This window comes from Gymnodraco acuticeps, unplaced genomic scaffold (genome assembly GCF_902827175.1).
Source record: "Gymnodraco acuticeps unplaced genomic scaffold, fGymAcu1.1, whole genome shotgun sequence".
NCBI classification, from domain to species: domain Eukaryota; kingdom Metazoa; phylum Chordata; class Actinopteri; order Perciformes; family Bathydraconidae; genus Gymnodraco; species Gymnodraco acuticeps.
In genome coordinates, this window is record NW_022990238.1 from 1,628,484 (window position 1) to 1,644,263 (window position 15,780).

The following is a 15,780-nucleotide window of genomic DNA, read 5'->3' on the forward strand; positions in this document are numbered from 1 at the left end:
ACAGTTAATTATTCGAGGTCTGGCCGCTACCACCAAGCGGATGGGAGGAGAAATTACATAGGAAGTAACGTTGAGTTTGTTGTTAGCCTTTGGTGCTATGGTGCTAGTTGTCTACCCAGCTAGCGAGATAAATACAATGTATGTATTCTTTATTCACCTCTTTTGTTAATAGGAACATATGTTATAAAATATAATAGTTGTTTTCACTCAAGGTTATGTGCATTATTGTGACTTAGTGGGCATTAACAGAAACGTAACCTTATCTTAACGTAAGCTAGCTGTTGTTGTGCATGCTGAGTATGAGTATGCTGGGTTACATTCATTCACCTGTCATTTAGTTAAGTAACTAGTTTATTTACAAAGGCAAGTCAACACACGCCTAAGCAAAGTACATACAATAGATTTTTGTAAAACACACAAACGTACTTTTCTACAGAAAATGGTATTATAACATCTGCATCTTAACTTTTTTTAATATGTCTGCATCCACATACTTACACAGATCACGATGTAATCTGCTGAATTGTTGTGCAAATGTTCAGTGTGATACCCTTTGTAGATCACATGTAGCAATATTTTCATAACAAAACAACCACTACTGGGTGTATAAAATAAAATTTCCTTTTCCAATCTTTAAACTGCGTTCTTGATTTTTAGTTTTTGCTCTGCGGTATTTTGTGAAGCGTTCTGTAACTCCTTGGCCAGAAACCACAGATAGCAATATCTGGAATATGGATAAATCTGGCTTTATAAAGTATAGCATGAACACATTACTATATACACATTTCACAAATATCTGTTAGTGTTTTTGTAACAGCATAATAGGTTAGCACTGACTTTCTTGTGTCAACAAAAGTGATAATGAGGCATAACATGTTTCAGCTTTCCTGCAGGAGACCAAGACATTGAAGAAAATATGAATAATCATCAAGGCCATATGTTTGTTTCATTGCTCTTTTCTTCACTAGGTAGCAATGGAGCAGCACAGATCACACAATCCCAACCCTAACCACCAAAACCGCCCGTCAGCATACAAAAGAGAACGAGAGGACAATGGAAGAAATCACTGTGAGAATAAACACTCCAGACCCAACCGCCCCCAGAATCAGTCAGGGCCAAGTCGTGGACAAAACCCACATAGCTCTCTGAGTTTGAGCACCAGAAAGGAGCTATATGAGAGAGACTTTCCTGTGTACAAACAGCCTGTCGAAGTAGGATGTTTTTCCCTCGACTCTGAACGCAGATTCTTCAATGACGGCAGGCAAATGAGATACTATGTGGAACCTGATAGGAGTCCAAATTTGGATCTGAGGGATGGATATAAGGATCGGTTTATTAAGAGAGACGACAGTGTGAAGGAGAAGCTGGACCACATGTTACGCTGGATCTTGGCCAACAGATCAAAGCTCAGCGCAAGGGGGGCAACCGCCTCATCATGGTAAGTGTAACTTTTTTTCTGTCTTATTCAGGTTAACAGGTTGTGATCAGCTAGATCCAGGGATTACCAAGTGTACAGCCCAACACCCAACAAATAAATGTGGGGTCTCCCAGGGACCCAAACTTTGAAAAACACATCATGAATGGCCTTAACATCTCTGTTCCTAAACAACTGTCAAAGAACCCAACAAACATGAATTCAAGAAAACGTAAATGAAAAAAATGAGGCAGAGCAGAAAACCCTCTCTTCCCTTTTAATGCCTCGTAAATGACAGACATGATATTACATTGAAAAATAACGGCTTTTACAAACAGTATCTTAGCTGAACAAACTGTAATTAGAAGTATTGATTCACATCTAATAATATTGATATTCAATTGGCAACCAACAACGAAATGGCCCTGGACCAATTTGGGTCAATACCCTAACTTTTTGAAATATTGCTCTAATCCAACTACATCGGACCAGAACGCTTCTGTCGGACACCTATTATTTTATCAACCTCTGCTCTTTCCAGTGATTTAGATATCGACTTTGTGACATGGCGTGGTCATCTAACCAAGCTGCTGACGGCTCCTTATGAGACGCGGGAGGGCTGGCAGCTGGCCGTCACCAGGTTCAGGGGCACGCTGTACATCAGTGAGGTGGAAACAGAAGCTGCTCGTAGGGATCAAGAGAACCGCACCGAGAGACATGAAGAGATGATGTACTGGGGATACAAGTTCGAGCAATACACATGTGCAGGTATGTAGGTTTATACACTGGATTATTATAGTGAATGCTGTTTATTTTGATTTCTTTCATTTGATGTTCTTCAAGCGTCACACTATAAACATTTGGATTTATGTAGTCATGAAAGCTATTTCTGAATAGCCGAATTTCCGAATATTTGCATTAAATTATTAATTCAACCTAAAAAATCTAAATATACCTCAGAAATGATAATAAAGACATTTTAATATACGAATAGTAAAACACTTTTTTCATAATTTTGAGCTAAGTCTTTTACATTTTTGATAAAAAGTCAGCATTTTTCTATATTTGCCATCATTAATTTCATGTATGCTTTTCTTCCTGGCACAAACGTGCTTCATGCGTCCCAGTTTGTCTTGTTTTATAACATTTGACACCCAAATAACATAAAAGGGTGGTAAGCAAATGTTTGACTAATAACGTTTCACCTTTGTCCTTCCATGTAGATACCGTCCACGGTCGACCTGACCCAGGCGGGGTGCTTAACACCAATGAGGCCTTCTGCACTGTGGTGCAAACGCGGCTCGCAGACCACAGACTCCTGTTCTCCGGAGAGGTGGACTGTCGGGACAAAGATCCCAATGCTCCGGCTGCTCCTGCATGCTACATCGAACTGAAGACCTCTGCGGAGATCTGCACCCCTAAACAGCGCAGCAACTTCCACAGGTAATCTTCTAGGGCTGCAACTCACACATATTATCACCATTGGTTGTCTAGTCTATGAAATGTCAGAAAATTATGAAAATGTGTATCCAAGTTTGATTGTACTAGGCAGTTTTAAAGTTTCATTTTGGTGTTCCTCAGGTTCAAGCTTCTGAAGTGGTGGGCCCAGTCTTTTCTCCCCGGAGTCCCCCGTGTTGTGGCAGGTTTTCGCGATGAAGAAGGCGTGGTCGTTGCTGTGGAAACTTTTCCCATCTCTAAGATTTCCCATCTCATCAAGGTACGGTGACTTATCTAAACATTGACAAATAGATTTTGATCTTCAAGAATAATTTAAAGATTAACTCAATATATTTTCACTTTTTCTGTCTGTTCCTCTGGACAGAATGAACAAAACTGCTGGAAGCCGACAGTCTGTATGAACTTCTGCTCTGACTTCCTGTCTTTTGTAAAGCACATCGCTACTGAAGACAATCCGAGGTAAACTGAATTGCCTTGACAGTCTACTTTGCTAAACTTTTTTTGACATTCAAGCAAATATAATTTATGAAACATTATTATTTCCCTTCCAGTGTGGTGTACCTGCTGTCCTGGGAGCCCCGCAGAGATGTGACCTTCTCCGTCCACAGGGACTCGCCGTACTGCTTCCTGCCACACTGGTTTGTGGAGGAGATGACCAGCAGTCAACCCTCGCATCAGTCCTGATTTACAACCGAGACATGTCTCATGGGAATGTTAATTCAGACCTCCAATGGAGTGTTTTTTTACCAAATGAGTGTATACCTTTTTTCAGTCTCAGAGGGGCTGACTGTCTGTGCAACTGATCACTTCCACATGTATGATCCTCTGTGATTTTTAAAATCTTTTATTTGTTCAGCAGTACAAACTGAACCCGTGTTTTCATCTTGCATGTCGTGATTTTCAATAAAACAGCAGTAATGCATTGATGTCATTTTTTTCTCAAACTTTATTATGTTATTACAATAATTTAAACCCCCCCAAACAGTAGTATTTTAATGGAAAACAAAATTATAAAACAATCTGTTTAAAAAAAAAAAGGTTAGATGAATTCAAGTAAGTATTACATCCACAAACAAAGACGGAAAAATGTCGGTGATTATAAACAGTTCTGAAGGTCATAAATAGGATTAGTGTAGTCTAGTTACTATTGTGCCTTGGCCAATGTTTACTTAAAGTGAGGGATTAACCACCTTTAAACCCTTTATTAACTATAAATAAAGCCATTTGTTTTCCTTCTTGCTCACCTACATCAGTGACATTCTCTTTAGTCAGCACTTTCTACTTTTTCACAAACCCTCTGTTCATTGATTTTGCAGTTTTCTCGAAATACTCGTTCATTTCATGTTGTGAATTTAAAAATAACAATACCAGTCATTGAGTTTGTATATTTGTATATATATATATATATATATATATATATATATATTGGGAGGAACTCATATCTGGTTAATTTCCATTTCTGGTAAATGTAGTGTTCTTACTACTTGAAACTAGCCTTAATTCAATGAAAAGTCAAAGGACTTCCTCTCCTTAATGTAATGTTGCAAAGTTATATTGAGAGCTGCAGCTCTTGTAATGATTACATCTCAAGGTAACAGATTGAACAACAAGTTAAACCAACAAAGTGAATGAACTTTCACATTGGTTATAAGGTAAAAGGCAGCGTAAACGTTGAATCACCAAATCAGAGAAAGAACACTTTGATAAACAAATACTGAAAATCACACATCTAACATGACACGAAGATAAAAAATGGAAGACAGAGTTGACCATGTTCATACTGACCAATAGGAAGACGGTTAATGCATAATGGGTTTGTGTAAATCATCAACAGTCATCACAGCATTTATATCCATTCACAGTGCATATTTAGATATCATTTAGAGGCACTTACTGGAGTATTTTTATAAATATGTAAGTTTAACTGTGTATTGTTTAAGTATTCATTTATAGTCCATTGATATTTAATTAACACATTATAGTTGTTAATATCAAAACCATTCAGATTGTGCACATAAGTCTTTACATATGTATGGGAGGTCTCTCCCTGTCAGTTATTGTTATTACTGCTAATATTTGTGAAATGATAACATGTTAAATCAGTATATTAAAAAAAACATTCATAGGGCGGGATTTGATAACGTTTCTATAACACATGAGACAAGTGTGTGTGAAGTAATAACAGTAGGTAGCTAATATTGTTTTTATCATTTGCAGAAAGCCCTAAAAGTTCAAAGGAAAGTTTGATATTTTGGGGAAAAGGCTTATTTGCTGTCTAGCAGAGATTAGGGTGAAAAGATTGATACCACTCATGTTTGTGACATTTTATACTAACTGCAGCAGTTTATGCTTTAGCATAGCACACATACTGGAAATAGGTAAAGTGCTAGCCTGATAAATGGAAAGTTAAAAGTTAAGAAAGAGACAGTATAATAAGTATCACACCAAGCTCTGGTTATGGTGTATGTCAAGGAATTGGTAGGAATTAATAAAAAGTTCACTAATACATTTCTGTATTCAAGAAGGAGTGTGTTCACTGCTTCAGTCTCTTGTTAATGCCCATGACTTTGAACGTAGCAGCAGTGATTTTCTCGTAAATAACAAACATGAGTGCAGCCGTCAGAACCGTCTGTAGCAGCTTGGCCTCCAGACCTTTGTACAAACCAAGAACACCATACCTCCTGTAATAAACGGAAACAAATGTTTTAATGACAAGCCATTATAACATCTTCCTCAATGTGCTCACTGGTGAAGACGTTATTAACCATATATTATTATATGTTAATATAAATTATGTTAATATATTAAATGTCAGTGAATGTGTTTGTGTTCATAGCTGCACTCACTTGATCCTGGCCATTAGCATGGAGAAAATGTTGGCGAGGCTTCCCACCACGCCGCCCTTCCCATCACCTTTGTGCTGGCCGAACTGATGATAGCAAGAAGAACGTTATCTTTATTTCTTTAGATTTGATGAGAGATTATTTGAGATTGTAATGAGATCTTAAGAGATATTCTGCACAATTTACATCTGTATGGTGTACACTATATAGTTATTACAAAGGGCTTCATTAGAGTTGTCTGTTCAATTCAATTCAAAAGCTTAATTTATTCTGTATTTCTTCATAGAACGTTTCATCAACATAAATGTAACAATAAAGAAATACAAAATCTCATCAGGCCTATCCTTGATAATGGCAACCTCTTGGAAAAGCAAACAAAACGGGGACATTTTATACAACATAGTATTTACCCTGAGGATGGCCTGGACGGTCTGCAGAGGATATGTCGCCGTGGTAGCAACAGCCTTGGCGATGGCTCCAATGAGAAAGATCTCTGCTGAGGATATCTGTGGTAGGAGAGAAATAATGAATTAATTTGGCTATAAAAACAAAGTGACCACTGGCATTATTTACAACTGTAATTTGTATCCACAAAAGAGGCATTTTGTACAGATGTTAATGGTAATTAATTTATGTTGATGGTAATTCACTGCCATTTTTAATCAACAAAATGTGCAACATATCAAAAGTTCAATTGGCTATTCTTTTTTATATTCATATTTTCTTGAGAAATCAGGACTTTGGCTAGTAATGGCTTTCTCAAGAAAACAAGGAGCTAGAAAATCATGACCAATTTAACTTAATCACACAGAAAAATATACAATTATATGAAATCAATGAGTATTTCTGTCATCAGAGCAACAAGTAAAAAAGGCAACAAGTGTAAATAGTTGGTCTTTACCAGCAAAAAACGTAAGACAGAATGTATTTTATATTAGAGCAGGTTCTCCATCCTGTTAAGCAAGTAATTTCCCTTCAATGGGAAGATAGTTGTTTTCATTTGATCAGCGTTGATGTGAGCTCACATTTTCTTGACAGCAGAGTTTTCCAACCCAGTAGAAAAGTAGAAGAGGCCGTTTAATTTGGCTATGGGAATGTATTATTATATATACAAGGCAGTGTATTTCCTGTGTCCTCGCACCTTCTTCCCTCCATTGCCTGCCCTCCTCTTCATGGCCTCATAAATCATGAACTGTACTGCCGGGTTGATCACGAGGATGAGAGAAGGCATGACGCTGTTCCACAGAGTTCCTACTCCCTCATTGGCGATGATCTGTGAGAAAGCATCTGAGAGGGAAAGCCCAAACATGGCAGGGTTTACAAATGCGCAGAAATAAAAATAACTAAACCGTGAAACCATGAGAAACATATATTGTGTTACACACCAAAGATGCCCCTGTACTGGGTCTGCTGGATGTCTTCGTTCCTGAACTTTGCCCCCTGCAGCTTCAGTCGAGTGTTGACCACCCACATGGGAGTGGTCAGGATCACATTCACCACCCCTGCAGGAACAGTAGATATTTAGGTTGCTTGAAACTTTTAGTACTTGATAATTTCCATCAGGTCATGAAGAAGTTCAACTCTACGTGTGTTTACCTGATACCACACCCATGAGCAGGTCTTTCCCCGGTCTGGACGTCCCTTGGCCAGATGCTGCCAGCTTCTTCAGCGTGTTGAAGGTGTAGAAGTACACGAAGTTGGAGCAGCAGAGGCTGGAGATGACTGGTAACCATCCTCTGTACAGAGACAGACTGCGAGAAGACATAGAGAGTCAGATTTATAAAACAAAACAGTATATATCACATTAAAGAAGCTGGACCCAAATAATATATTGGCATTTATGATTGTAAAAGTAACTGCTTTAGAGACATTTTACTTGAAATTCCAAGCAAACAGCATGTATTTTATAAAAAAATAAGCCATGTCTTGGTGTCATTTGTAACCAGCATAAAATCTATTCTTACAGGCCTTCTTCCTTTGCTATCTCAGCCAGGATGACAGGGGTAGAGTTAGACTTTCTCTTCTCATCAACTGAAAAACAAATATAAACAGGGAAATGTTTAGAATAGTTCACTTGACAGAAAAAGTACTACTTATCCTCAATAGTATGTTTCTGCGGCACTAAAGAAGCTTTCTCAAATCTGAAATTAACAAACCAGTTTTACCTTGATTTAGGGTTTGAGATTTTAAATGTACAATAGTGACAAACATGGGGGATACAAGGATGTTTACAAGTTATGTGGGGTATCAAGAAAGAGGAAAGTAAGTACAATTTGAATAGATTTTTTTTATAAAGCAATCAAAAATAAGGACAAAACTACCTACATACACAAAATAAATTAACAAAAGTTGCAGAAAGGCCAGACTAAAAGAGTGAGACAAAATTGAGGATTTAAGTTCAGTATAGCTAGGTCTAACGCTATACATAATTAGTTTACTGCTTCTTCACATCTTTGCCGTGCAGGTATAGTTAATGCATGATTAAGTTAACCTTCACACCTTACTCATTCAACGCTGTTTAGAGTCGCTTCTATCGGGTAACCTCTGTACAACATGATAAGACCTCAAACTCACCCTGCAGTCTGCTCTTCGCTGTGTCCAAAGGAAAGAAGACTGTCATTGCTGTCACACTCCCCTAAAAGACAACGCATTGTAATGGGAAAGCATGCCTAAACAAAGTGACAAAAGGCTCATTCACTTCATTTTCAGTTGTTTCTTCAATAGATTCTTCAACAGATTGGGAAATTATTTTTGTTACAGCAGCAGCAATGGGTTCAGGCATTAAAATCCTTAAAAAAGGTAGAAAAAAAGTCTAAACATAATAAATACAATACAATTAAAACAATAAACAGCAGCAAGTCTATATACATACTGTATAAGGACACGAACCATAACGAATATTCAATATACAATGCTATAGATAGTTCTATAAAATACCAATATATTACAGTAGCAGAAACATACACAGAAGTGGGAGGAGTACTCAGATCTTGTAATTAAGTAAAAGAGTGTAGGAATACTTTGTTGTAAGTAAAAGTCCTAAGAACAGTGAGTAAATGCACTTAATTCCACCTGTGTACAGTACACTATCTAAATTACAGCTGTGTAAAGTAGCTGTTGTGTTAAATGTTTATGGTTATGGATAGGGAGAAGCTAAAAACATGCACAGCCAACATTAAACTAGTAACACACAGACCAGGCTATGTCCTTCACATTATTGCATTACTTGTATTGCACTTTATCTCTGCTCACCATTGCACCTGCCACAGCGTGAACCAGCGTCTCGTAAGACAGAAGGCCAACAGCAGAGCCACCGTTGTCGGACATCTCTGTAGCCTCTCCCGGTCTGACCACAAAACACCGGAAAGTAACCGCGGAGTGACCCGAAGAGAGAGAGCCGGTGGTCGGTCTGTTTTTCTAGCTGCGGGGAAACTGTCTCTGCTCTGACTCCATAGTGTTTAAAAGCTTTGAGGCAGACAGATTAGAAAGGGGAAAGTGACGCGCAGTGTTTCCTCCATGGGTTTCCTCCCAGAGCCCATTCATTGGTTGTCAACTTGTTTTATTCTTCTGTTGGCGTTTGGAAAGCCTCAAAGACGCACGACAGCCACCTACTGAAGTGGAGGGTGCAGTGGTGTATTAAAACAATACCAAATAAAAGAAACTACATACAATAATAATACAATAATTCCGTTTGGAGCACAGAGGAAGCGAAATAACCATGTAAATAGTAAGCAGTGAGAATATCGTTTCTTTTTTACTTTTGTCTTGCTTTTTCTTGACTTTTGCAGTATAGTATTTGCATTTGTTGAATGTTTAATAAGATCTTTACTTGATTAAAAGTAGGCTATGTATGCCACACTGTGGACATATTTCACTAGAAATTAAAGTCTTGCATTCAAAAGTACTAAAGCTTTATCAGCAAAATGCACTTAACCCTTCTCTTGCGTTTCGGGTCAAAAGTGACCGAGTGACTTTGTTTTTTATCATAGATATTATGTTTTTCATCCAATTGCCTCAAGACCTTATGTTATCCTCCACACTAGGCCTCTGAACATATACAGTAGGCTACAATTGATGATCACCACTTGCATTGAATTTTTAGTGATTTATTCAACAGTGAAACACCCATGATGTTTTCACTCAGAATTTACCGCCATAGGAAATGAATGGGTATGAGTGTATTATGTTCATCCTGCAGATGGAAAACATCTCACACACACACACACACACACACACACACACACACACAATACTTTATTTGGTTCCACAAATTATATTACATAAGACAGGGAATCAAATATATCGGGGCTAAGCAGCACAGAACACTTAGGGGAAGACATAGCATCCCCTTCTCCACACGGCTAAGCAGCAGCCTTAAGGGAACACATGAACACATAGCATCTCCTTCTCCACACGGCTAAGCAGCAGCCTTAAGGGAACACATGAACACATAGCATCTCCTTCTCCACACGACTAAGCAGCCAATAATAGCTGAAACAGAGCAATATTTAGCAATTTGTTTGGCTTTTCTCTTTGACATTCCAGCAATTCTCAGACCAATCATGGTGCATTTATATACATGGCCAAGACTTCCGAATATGAGTATGCTGTATCTACACTTGTACCCAAAGCTGGTTATCACATCGAGCAGTGGTTGGTATTTGATATACTTGTCCTGGAAAGCCTGGTCCATGTACAGGTCAAAGGTACAGCCTACTTCTAATATTAGCACCTCCCTGTGGTTGGTGTCAACAAAAACAACATCAGGTGTATTTGGGATGTTAGCAAAGACATCATTGGTAAAAACCAAACCATTCTGGTAACACAGTGTGCTTGTACATTGCTGCACTATGGTAAGATGTTTCCCCCACACACACACACACACACACACACACACACACAAAAAAACAATTTACAGTCAGTGCTTCTCAGTGTGGTCCGCGAGCGCCCCCTAGTGGTCCGTGAGTATATTGGTAACATTTCACATTTGAAATTAATTAAGTAATTTAAGTTTTTCGCACTCTCGCGGAAATATCTCCGCAATGGAGCAAGCTTAAGTTTCACTTTCGATTGCATGATATAGCCCAGATAAACACCTTCATCACACATGTTGCCACTTGTTGGTACCATTTTCAGGCGATTTTTAAAAAACGATATGTTTTTGGATATTTGTGGAGTTAGGTGGTCCTCGAGTGTTTTTTTATTGGTTAAGTGGTCCTTGGTATGAAAAAGTTTGAGAAACACTGCTCTAAGTTATGGGAACCTCTCACTTTCTCGCGCTGATACAATGTATCATACCTTCTCACAGGTGCGAGCTCTGTGCCCCTCGAAAACGAAAAACCTCTCACTTTCTCGCAGTAAATGGCCCTCCATTAATGTCTCTCATGCAGTTATATTTGTGCCTTGCTCACATTTGACTCATTGACCAATGAGTAGGCGACCGATTAGGCGATTTTCTGTCAGAGAGGCTCTGGACAAATGTTTTGAACCAGATGAAGAGGACATTGAACCAGACATAGAGGACGATGTCTCAGAAATGGAAGACAACAGCGATCCAGACGAGCCTGACCAACAGTCAACAGACCAGGAAGAGGCCCCTGAGGGAGAGAAGCCCTGCATATTTTTTTTTCTCTAAATATTTATTGAGGAAAACAGTATCAGTGTCTTATTTTATATTCATCACAGTGAATGCAGTGAATGCTGAACTTGATGGGCCCACCGGTGGGTCCGGACCATATACTGTAGTTGAAAGTACACAATGAAACACTGACTTGCTTGTATCAAATCAATACATCCCATACATCATTGGAACAGGTAGAATCTCAGCTACAACACCAACTCAAGAATTTCCATCTCCAGTAAAGAAAGTCTACATGGCAAGCATTTTTATAATATACAGTAATGTACAGTAAGCACTCTCTTTGCACCACCAAACACATGCACTACTGCACAATTATAACGTAAAATTCACCCCTGGTGTCATTATGTCTGTCACCCCTTGATCCTACTTGCTTTGACTGTTCAAACGAGATGTCAACCATCAAAATCGGATAAGGGGTTCCAGAGATATGACTGTGCAAAACACACCGGTACATTTTGACCGAAAATAGTATGGGGGGGTATGACCTAACGCAAGAGAGGGGTTAAAATATGAAAGAATACTCGTTATGTAATAACATTTTCCTTGAAGTATTATACTATTATATGGATTCATTCTAATATTGAATTAATGTGTATATTTTGTTCCAATGCTAGTGAAACACAAGTAGGCAATAAAGATGCATACAATGGAAATATTCAATTGAAACTTCTGTACTTTTACTTTAGTTTAAATATGAATGAAATGTTTACGGTTTTAAAAGATAACCATACAATGACAATGATAACAAAATCTAAATGTAACGTAAAAAATGATCAAGTATAGTGTTATAATCAAAAAGTCTTCCATATAAAATTGTACTTCAGTATAAAAAAAATGGTTATGTTAAGTTAAGTTGTGGAAGTTATATTATTATAAACTATGTTTGTGGGATGATCACTGTACGAACAGTTTTTCTTTAGATGAGAAAATGATAAGGCCATACTGGAAATATTTGCTGTGACCACACTGTACAATGCATCTTAAACACACCTTAATGATGATCTCAAGCAGCAGAAGATTATGTGCCTGACAGCAGTGAACTGGACTTTGCTTTTCTTTTATGGCTCTGATCTGCTGATTCGTTGACGCCCAGTGAGCACTTTGTTTGCTCTGTGTGTGCAGTTCAGTCAGTGTGTGCATCTGACAGGAGAGTGGGGGGAAAAGTGAAAAAAGAGACGTTTCTGTTCTTGTGAAGAGATGTCTAGGTACCACAAAGCAGCGATTGATGGATACTTGGACCTCTTGAAGGAGGCCACGAGGAAGGACTTGAACTCTACGGATGAGGATGGCATGACTCCCACTTTACTGGCTGCTTTCCACGGACATGTTGATGTTCTTCAGCTCATATGCAGCCGAGAGTAAGCATGATGCACTCCTCTCTATCATCTAGGCGTAATTTTGCATATATAGCCAGCTTAATCTCATTTATGGTTAATGAAAAGGCTTGGTAAATTGGCTGAATTGTTACATTTTTAGAAAACCATACATTTTAAAGCAATTTCTGCTGAAATTCTTGATGTATTATGCACATTATAACTAAACTAAGATACAGTCAATGTTCAGTGAGCACATTGTAGCATGTTGTCCAATAAACTTACTATAATATGTAATTGTATACAGCTAATCAGTTATTTAGGACTGCATCTATGTTTTTTCTTCATGTGTTGGTTTTAAACATGTCTCTGAAGATAACAAGCTAAAACTTAATTCCACTCCCATGAGCTGAGCCAAATGTTTAATCAACCAAAAACCTCCTGTGAAACAAAAGAGCCCTTTATCTGTAACCACAACCCCCACCGAATCATTTGTTCAACATAACAAAACAGAGGCTTCAATCTAGAACAGCATTCTTACTGAAAAAATATGATTCTGGGACAGCCTATTCAGCAGGGCGTAACACGCACCTCACCCTGCTACGTGGAAAGAAGTAATTACATCTCTTCTACTTTGGTCATTGGTTTTTATGACACTGTATTGCAGGAATACAGCAATAAAGACTTTTATGGCTGTGACAATGAGGCGCAGCGCAAGAGGACTTTAAGTCTTAATAGTTTACCAATTCACTTCGCTGTGTTTGGTATTATGAAGTTATATGTCATCAGTTTTTGTTTGACATGAAAGACGTTAATTCTAACCTTAAATGTAAAGGGTTAGGAAATTAATATTTGCTCTCTTGCTAAGAGTCAGATTAGAAGATTGTCTGACACCTGTAGCTTCTTAGCTAACTTAGCTTAGTGTCCGAAGACTGTACAAATATTTTTTAAAAGCTAGCCTTGCTCTGTCCAAAATCTACTTACCAGCTCCTCTAAATGTCACTGATATCCTATGTATATCTATTTCTAGTCCAACCCATATAAGAGTTGCAGATTATTACTTTAAAATAAATATGTTTTTGTTTCAAACAGAGGAGACCCCAACAAGAGTGACATCTGGGGAAATACACCTCTGCACCACGCTGCTGCTAATGGCCACATGCACATCCTTAGCTTTCTCGTCAACTTCGGTGTTAACCTTTTTGCACTGGACAATGAATCCCACACAGCTATGGACGTTGCTGCTTCTCGCGACCGCATGGACTGCGTGCGCTTCCTAGATGCTGCTTCATCGCAGCAGACCAACCAAAATCCAAAGAAGGTTGCCAATCTAAAGAAAGAGGCCATCAAAGAAGCAGAGAAACGTATAAAACTCTGTGAGAAAGTGAAGAAGAAACACCAGAGCAAGATGGATAAAATGCAACATAGAGCGGATAATACTGGATCTGTCTCAGAGGCCAGCATGGCATCAGCGTTCTCAGAGGGTGGCACCATGTCCGGCATCAACGAGCAGTTCTCCAAGCTGATTGCTGCGGATAAATCTGGGTCCCTCACAGCCAGGGTTAAAGGCACGCTCCAGAAGAAGCTCAGTAAAAAAGATAAAGGCACTCTGCAGAGAACAGGAGGGGATGGGAACGTCATTTTCCTGAAACAGGATAGTGCAGCGACTGATCAGCCAGAGTTTCTGGATGTCTTCAACGAGCAGGATGAGAGCATGCTAGACAAGGAAGGCTTTGAAGACTATTATGACGACGAACCAGGCGAAATCAAACAGTCCATCTTCAACCGGCCTGGCCTTGGAGGTCTGATTTTCATGAAGAAGATGGGACTTGATTCAGAAGACATCCCCAGTGGGAACAATGAAAGTTTGGGCTACCTTGTTCAGAACGAGATGTTTGATGCAGAGGAAGATGCTGCTGGCTTTGATGGAATTGATGCTGATCTGCCCTGGGATCAGGAAGACCTGGGACTGGATGATAATGAAGATGAGGAGACTTCTCCTTTGGATGGATTCTTGTCTGCCATCTCTTTGCCAGAGTTTGCCCCTGCATTCAGCAGAGAGCACCTAGACCTGGAGGCGCTGATGCTTTGCTCTGATGAAGATCTGAAAGGCATCCGCATCCAGCTGGGTCCCAGGAAGAAGATCCTGGAAGCTGTTGCTCACAGAAAGAAAGCACTGGAGAGTCCAGGCACCATGACAGACAGCTGCTTGTAATCTCAAATAACACATGAACGGTACATTATAATCCTATTTAAGGCTTAAAGAGTGTTTTTTTGTAAATAGAGGCAAAAGTTTGATTTTCCAAATACAAGAAAATGTTTTCCTCGAAACTGAATTTGACTGTACTATACCTACAATATCAAGAAAAGCATTGATACATCTGGTTGAGAAAGACAAGAAAATTGTATTACAAATCCACAGATGTTTCTCATGAATCGTTGATTTCCACAAATAACAATCGTTGGACGATGTGCTGTTGCTTTTACTTTTGACTTGAAAATATAATTGTCAAATAAATCAAATATAATAAACAATGTCTCCTAATTAGTGATGGGTGTATATATATATATATTTGCTTGTGTGTGTCTACTTGTTCCCTGGTTTTGGGAACATAGGTTTATTCATACAGTCACATTGTGAGGACTCACATTCCATTTTGGACAAAAAGTTGGTCCCAATAAAGTATGTTATGACAGTATATTGTGGCCAAAAGAGCATAACTGCAAGTGAACAAAATACAAATAAAGAAAATAATAGACTAATTTTAAAGTTTGCGTAGAGCCTAAATAATTGGGCTGACCAGGTTTGGATCTTATTGTTCTAAAGTTAAAATGCCCCAACCTGATAACTTGAGAAGTTAACCAGAGATGTAACAGGAAGTCAAAGATCCAGGGAATTATTTTTTGAAAAAAAAGATCTGATGAACCCACCTGAAACCAAATAGCCAGTGAACACAGTATGTTGGGTAAAAAATATAGTTTTTGGACTGAATAATTCCTTGCATTGTTCCATGTGTGCTTGATGTATAAACAACTAATATAAGGTAAAGCAAAATGCATAATTAATAAAAAAAAACATTCATGAGTGACAGTTTATATTACTTATTTTGT

The 15,780-nt window shown here is 38.5% G+C and overlaps 3 protein-coding genes across 4 annotated transcripts; 2 read left to right on the forward strand and 1 right to left on the reverse strand.

The window, feature by feature from the left end:
• The first annotated feature begins 3 nt into the window (after positions 1-3).
• dxo (decapping exoribonuclease) lies at positions 4-3,803 on the forward strand. Of its 2 annotated transcripts, none has more exons than XM_034219993.1 (7): positions 4-138; positions 969-1,438; positions 1,956-2,182; positions 2,638-2,857; positions 2,996-3,131; positions 3,237-3,331; positions 3,424-3,803. In XM_034219993.1, the coding sequence occupies exons 2-7, from the start codon at positions 975-977 to the stop codon at positions 3,554-3,556; spliced, it is 1,275 nt and encodes a 424-aa protein (XP_034075884.1). In that variant the 5' UTR covers positions 4-138; positions 969-974; the 3' UTR covers positions 3,557-3,803. The 2 variants fall into 2 exon arrangements, with proteins under 2 accessions (XP_034075884.1, XP_034075885.1); XM_034219994.1 differs by having other exon boundaries at positions 25-138; positions 973-1,438.
• A 502-nt stretch (positions 3,804-4,305) lies between these two features.
• LOC117548625 (peroxisomal membrane protein PMP34) lies at positions 4,306-9,229 on the reverse strand. The gene is made up of 9 exons (XM_034219995.1): positions 8,968-9,229; positions 8,290-8,350; positions 7,680-7,746; positions 7,312-7,466; positions 7,101-7,217; positions 6,857-7,002; positions 6,126-6,221; positions 5,719-5,801; positions 4,306-5,553 (listed from the first exon to the last, which is right to left on the reverse strand). The coding sequence occupies exons 1-9, from the start codon at positions 9,040-9,042 to the stop codon at positions 5,406-5,408; spliced, it is 948 nt and encodes a 315-aa protein (XP_034075886.1). The 5' UTR covers positions 9,043-9,229; the 3' UTR covers positions 4,306-5,405.
• A 3,251-nt stretch (positions 9,230-12,480) lies between these two features.
• On the forward strand, positions 12,481-15,241 carry anks4b (ankyrin repeat and sterile alpha motif domain containing 4B). The gene is made up of 2 exons (XM_034220159.1): positions 12,481-12,714; positions 13,762-15,241. Exons 1-2 carry the CDS (start codon positions 12,554-12,556, stop codon positions 14,882-14,884), a joined length of 1,284 nt encoding a protein of 427 aa, XP_034076050.1. The 5' UTR covers positions 12,481-12,553; the 3' UTR covers positions 14,885-15,241.
• The last annotated feature ends 539 nt before the right edge of the window (positions 15,242-15,780 follow it).

Excerpts from the sequence above, each read along its gene's own strand:
- dxo (XM_034219993.1), top strand. The coding sequence starts at position 975 with ATGGAGCAGCACAGATCACACAATCCCAACCCTAACCACCAAAACCGC. Across the intron at positions 3,132-3,236 it reads AGATTTCCCATCTCATCAAG|AATGAACAAAACTGCTGGAA; the intron begins GTACGGTGACTT and ends TCCTCTGGACAG. Across the intron at positions 3,332-3,423 it reads GCTACTGAAGACAATCCGAG|TGTGGTGTACCTGCTGTCCT; the intron begins GTAAACTGAATT and ends TTTCCCTTCCAG.
- anks4b (XM_034220159.1), top strand. The coding sequence starts at position 12,554 with ATGTCTAGGTACCACAAAGCAGCGATTGATGGATACTTGGACCTCTTG. Across the intron at positions 12,715-13,761 it reads CAGCTCATATGCAGCCGAGA|AGGAGACCCCAACAAGAGTG; the intron begins GTAAGCATGATG and ends TGTTTCAAACAG.
- LOC117548625 (XM_034219995.1), bottom strand. The coding sequence starts at position 9,042 with ATGTCCGACAACGGTGGCTCTGCTGTTGGCCTTCTGTCTTACGAGACG. Across the intron at positions 7,218-7,311 it reads GCTCATGGGTGTGGTATCAG|GGGTGGTGAATGTGATCCTG; the intron begins GTAAACACACGT and ends CTGTTCCTGCAG. Across the intron at positions 5,554-5,718 it reads ATGCTAATGGCCAGGATCAA|GAGGTATGGTGTTCTTGGTT; the intron begins GTGAGTGCAGCT and ends CGTTTATTACAG.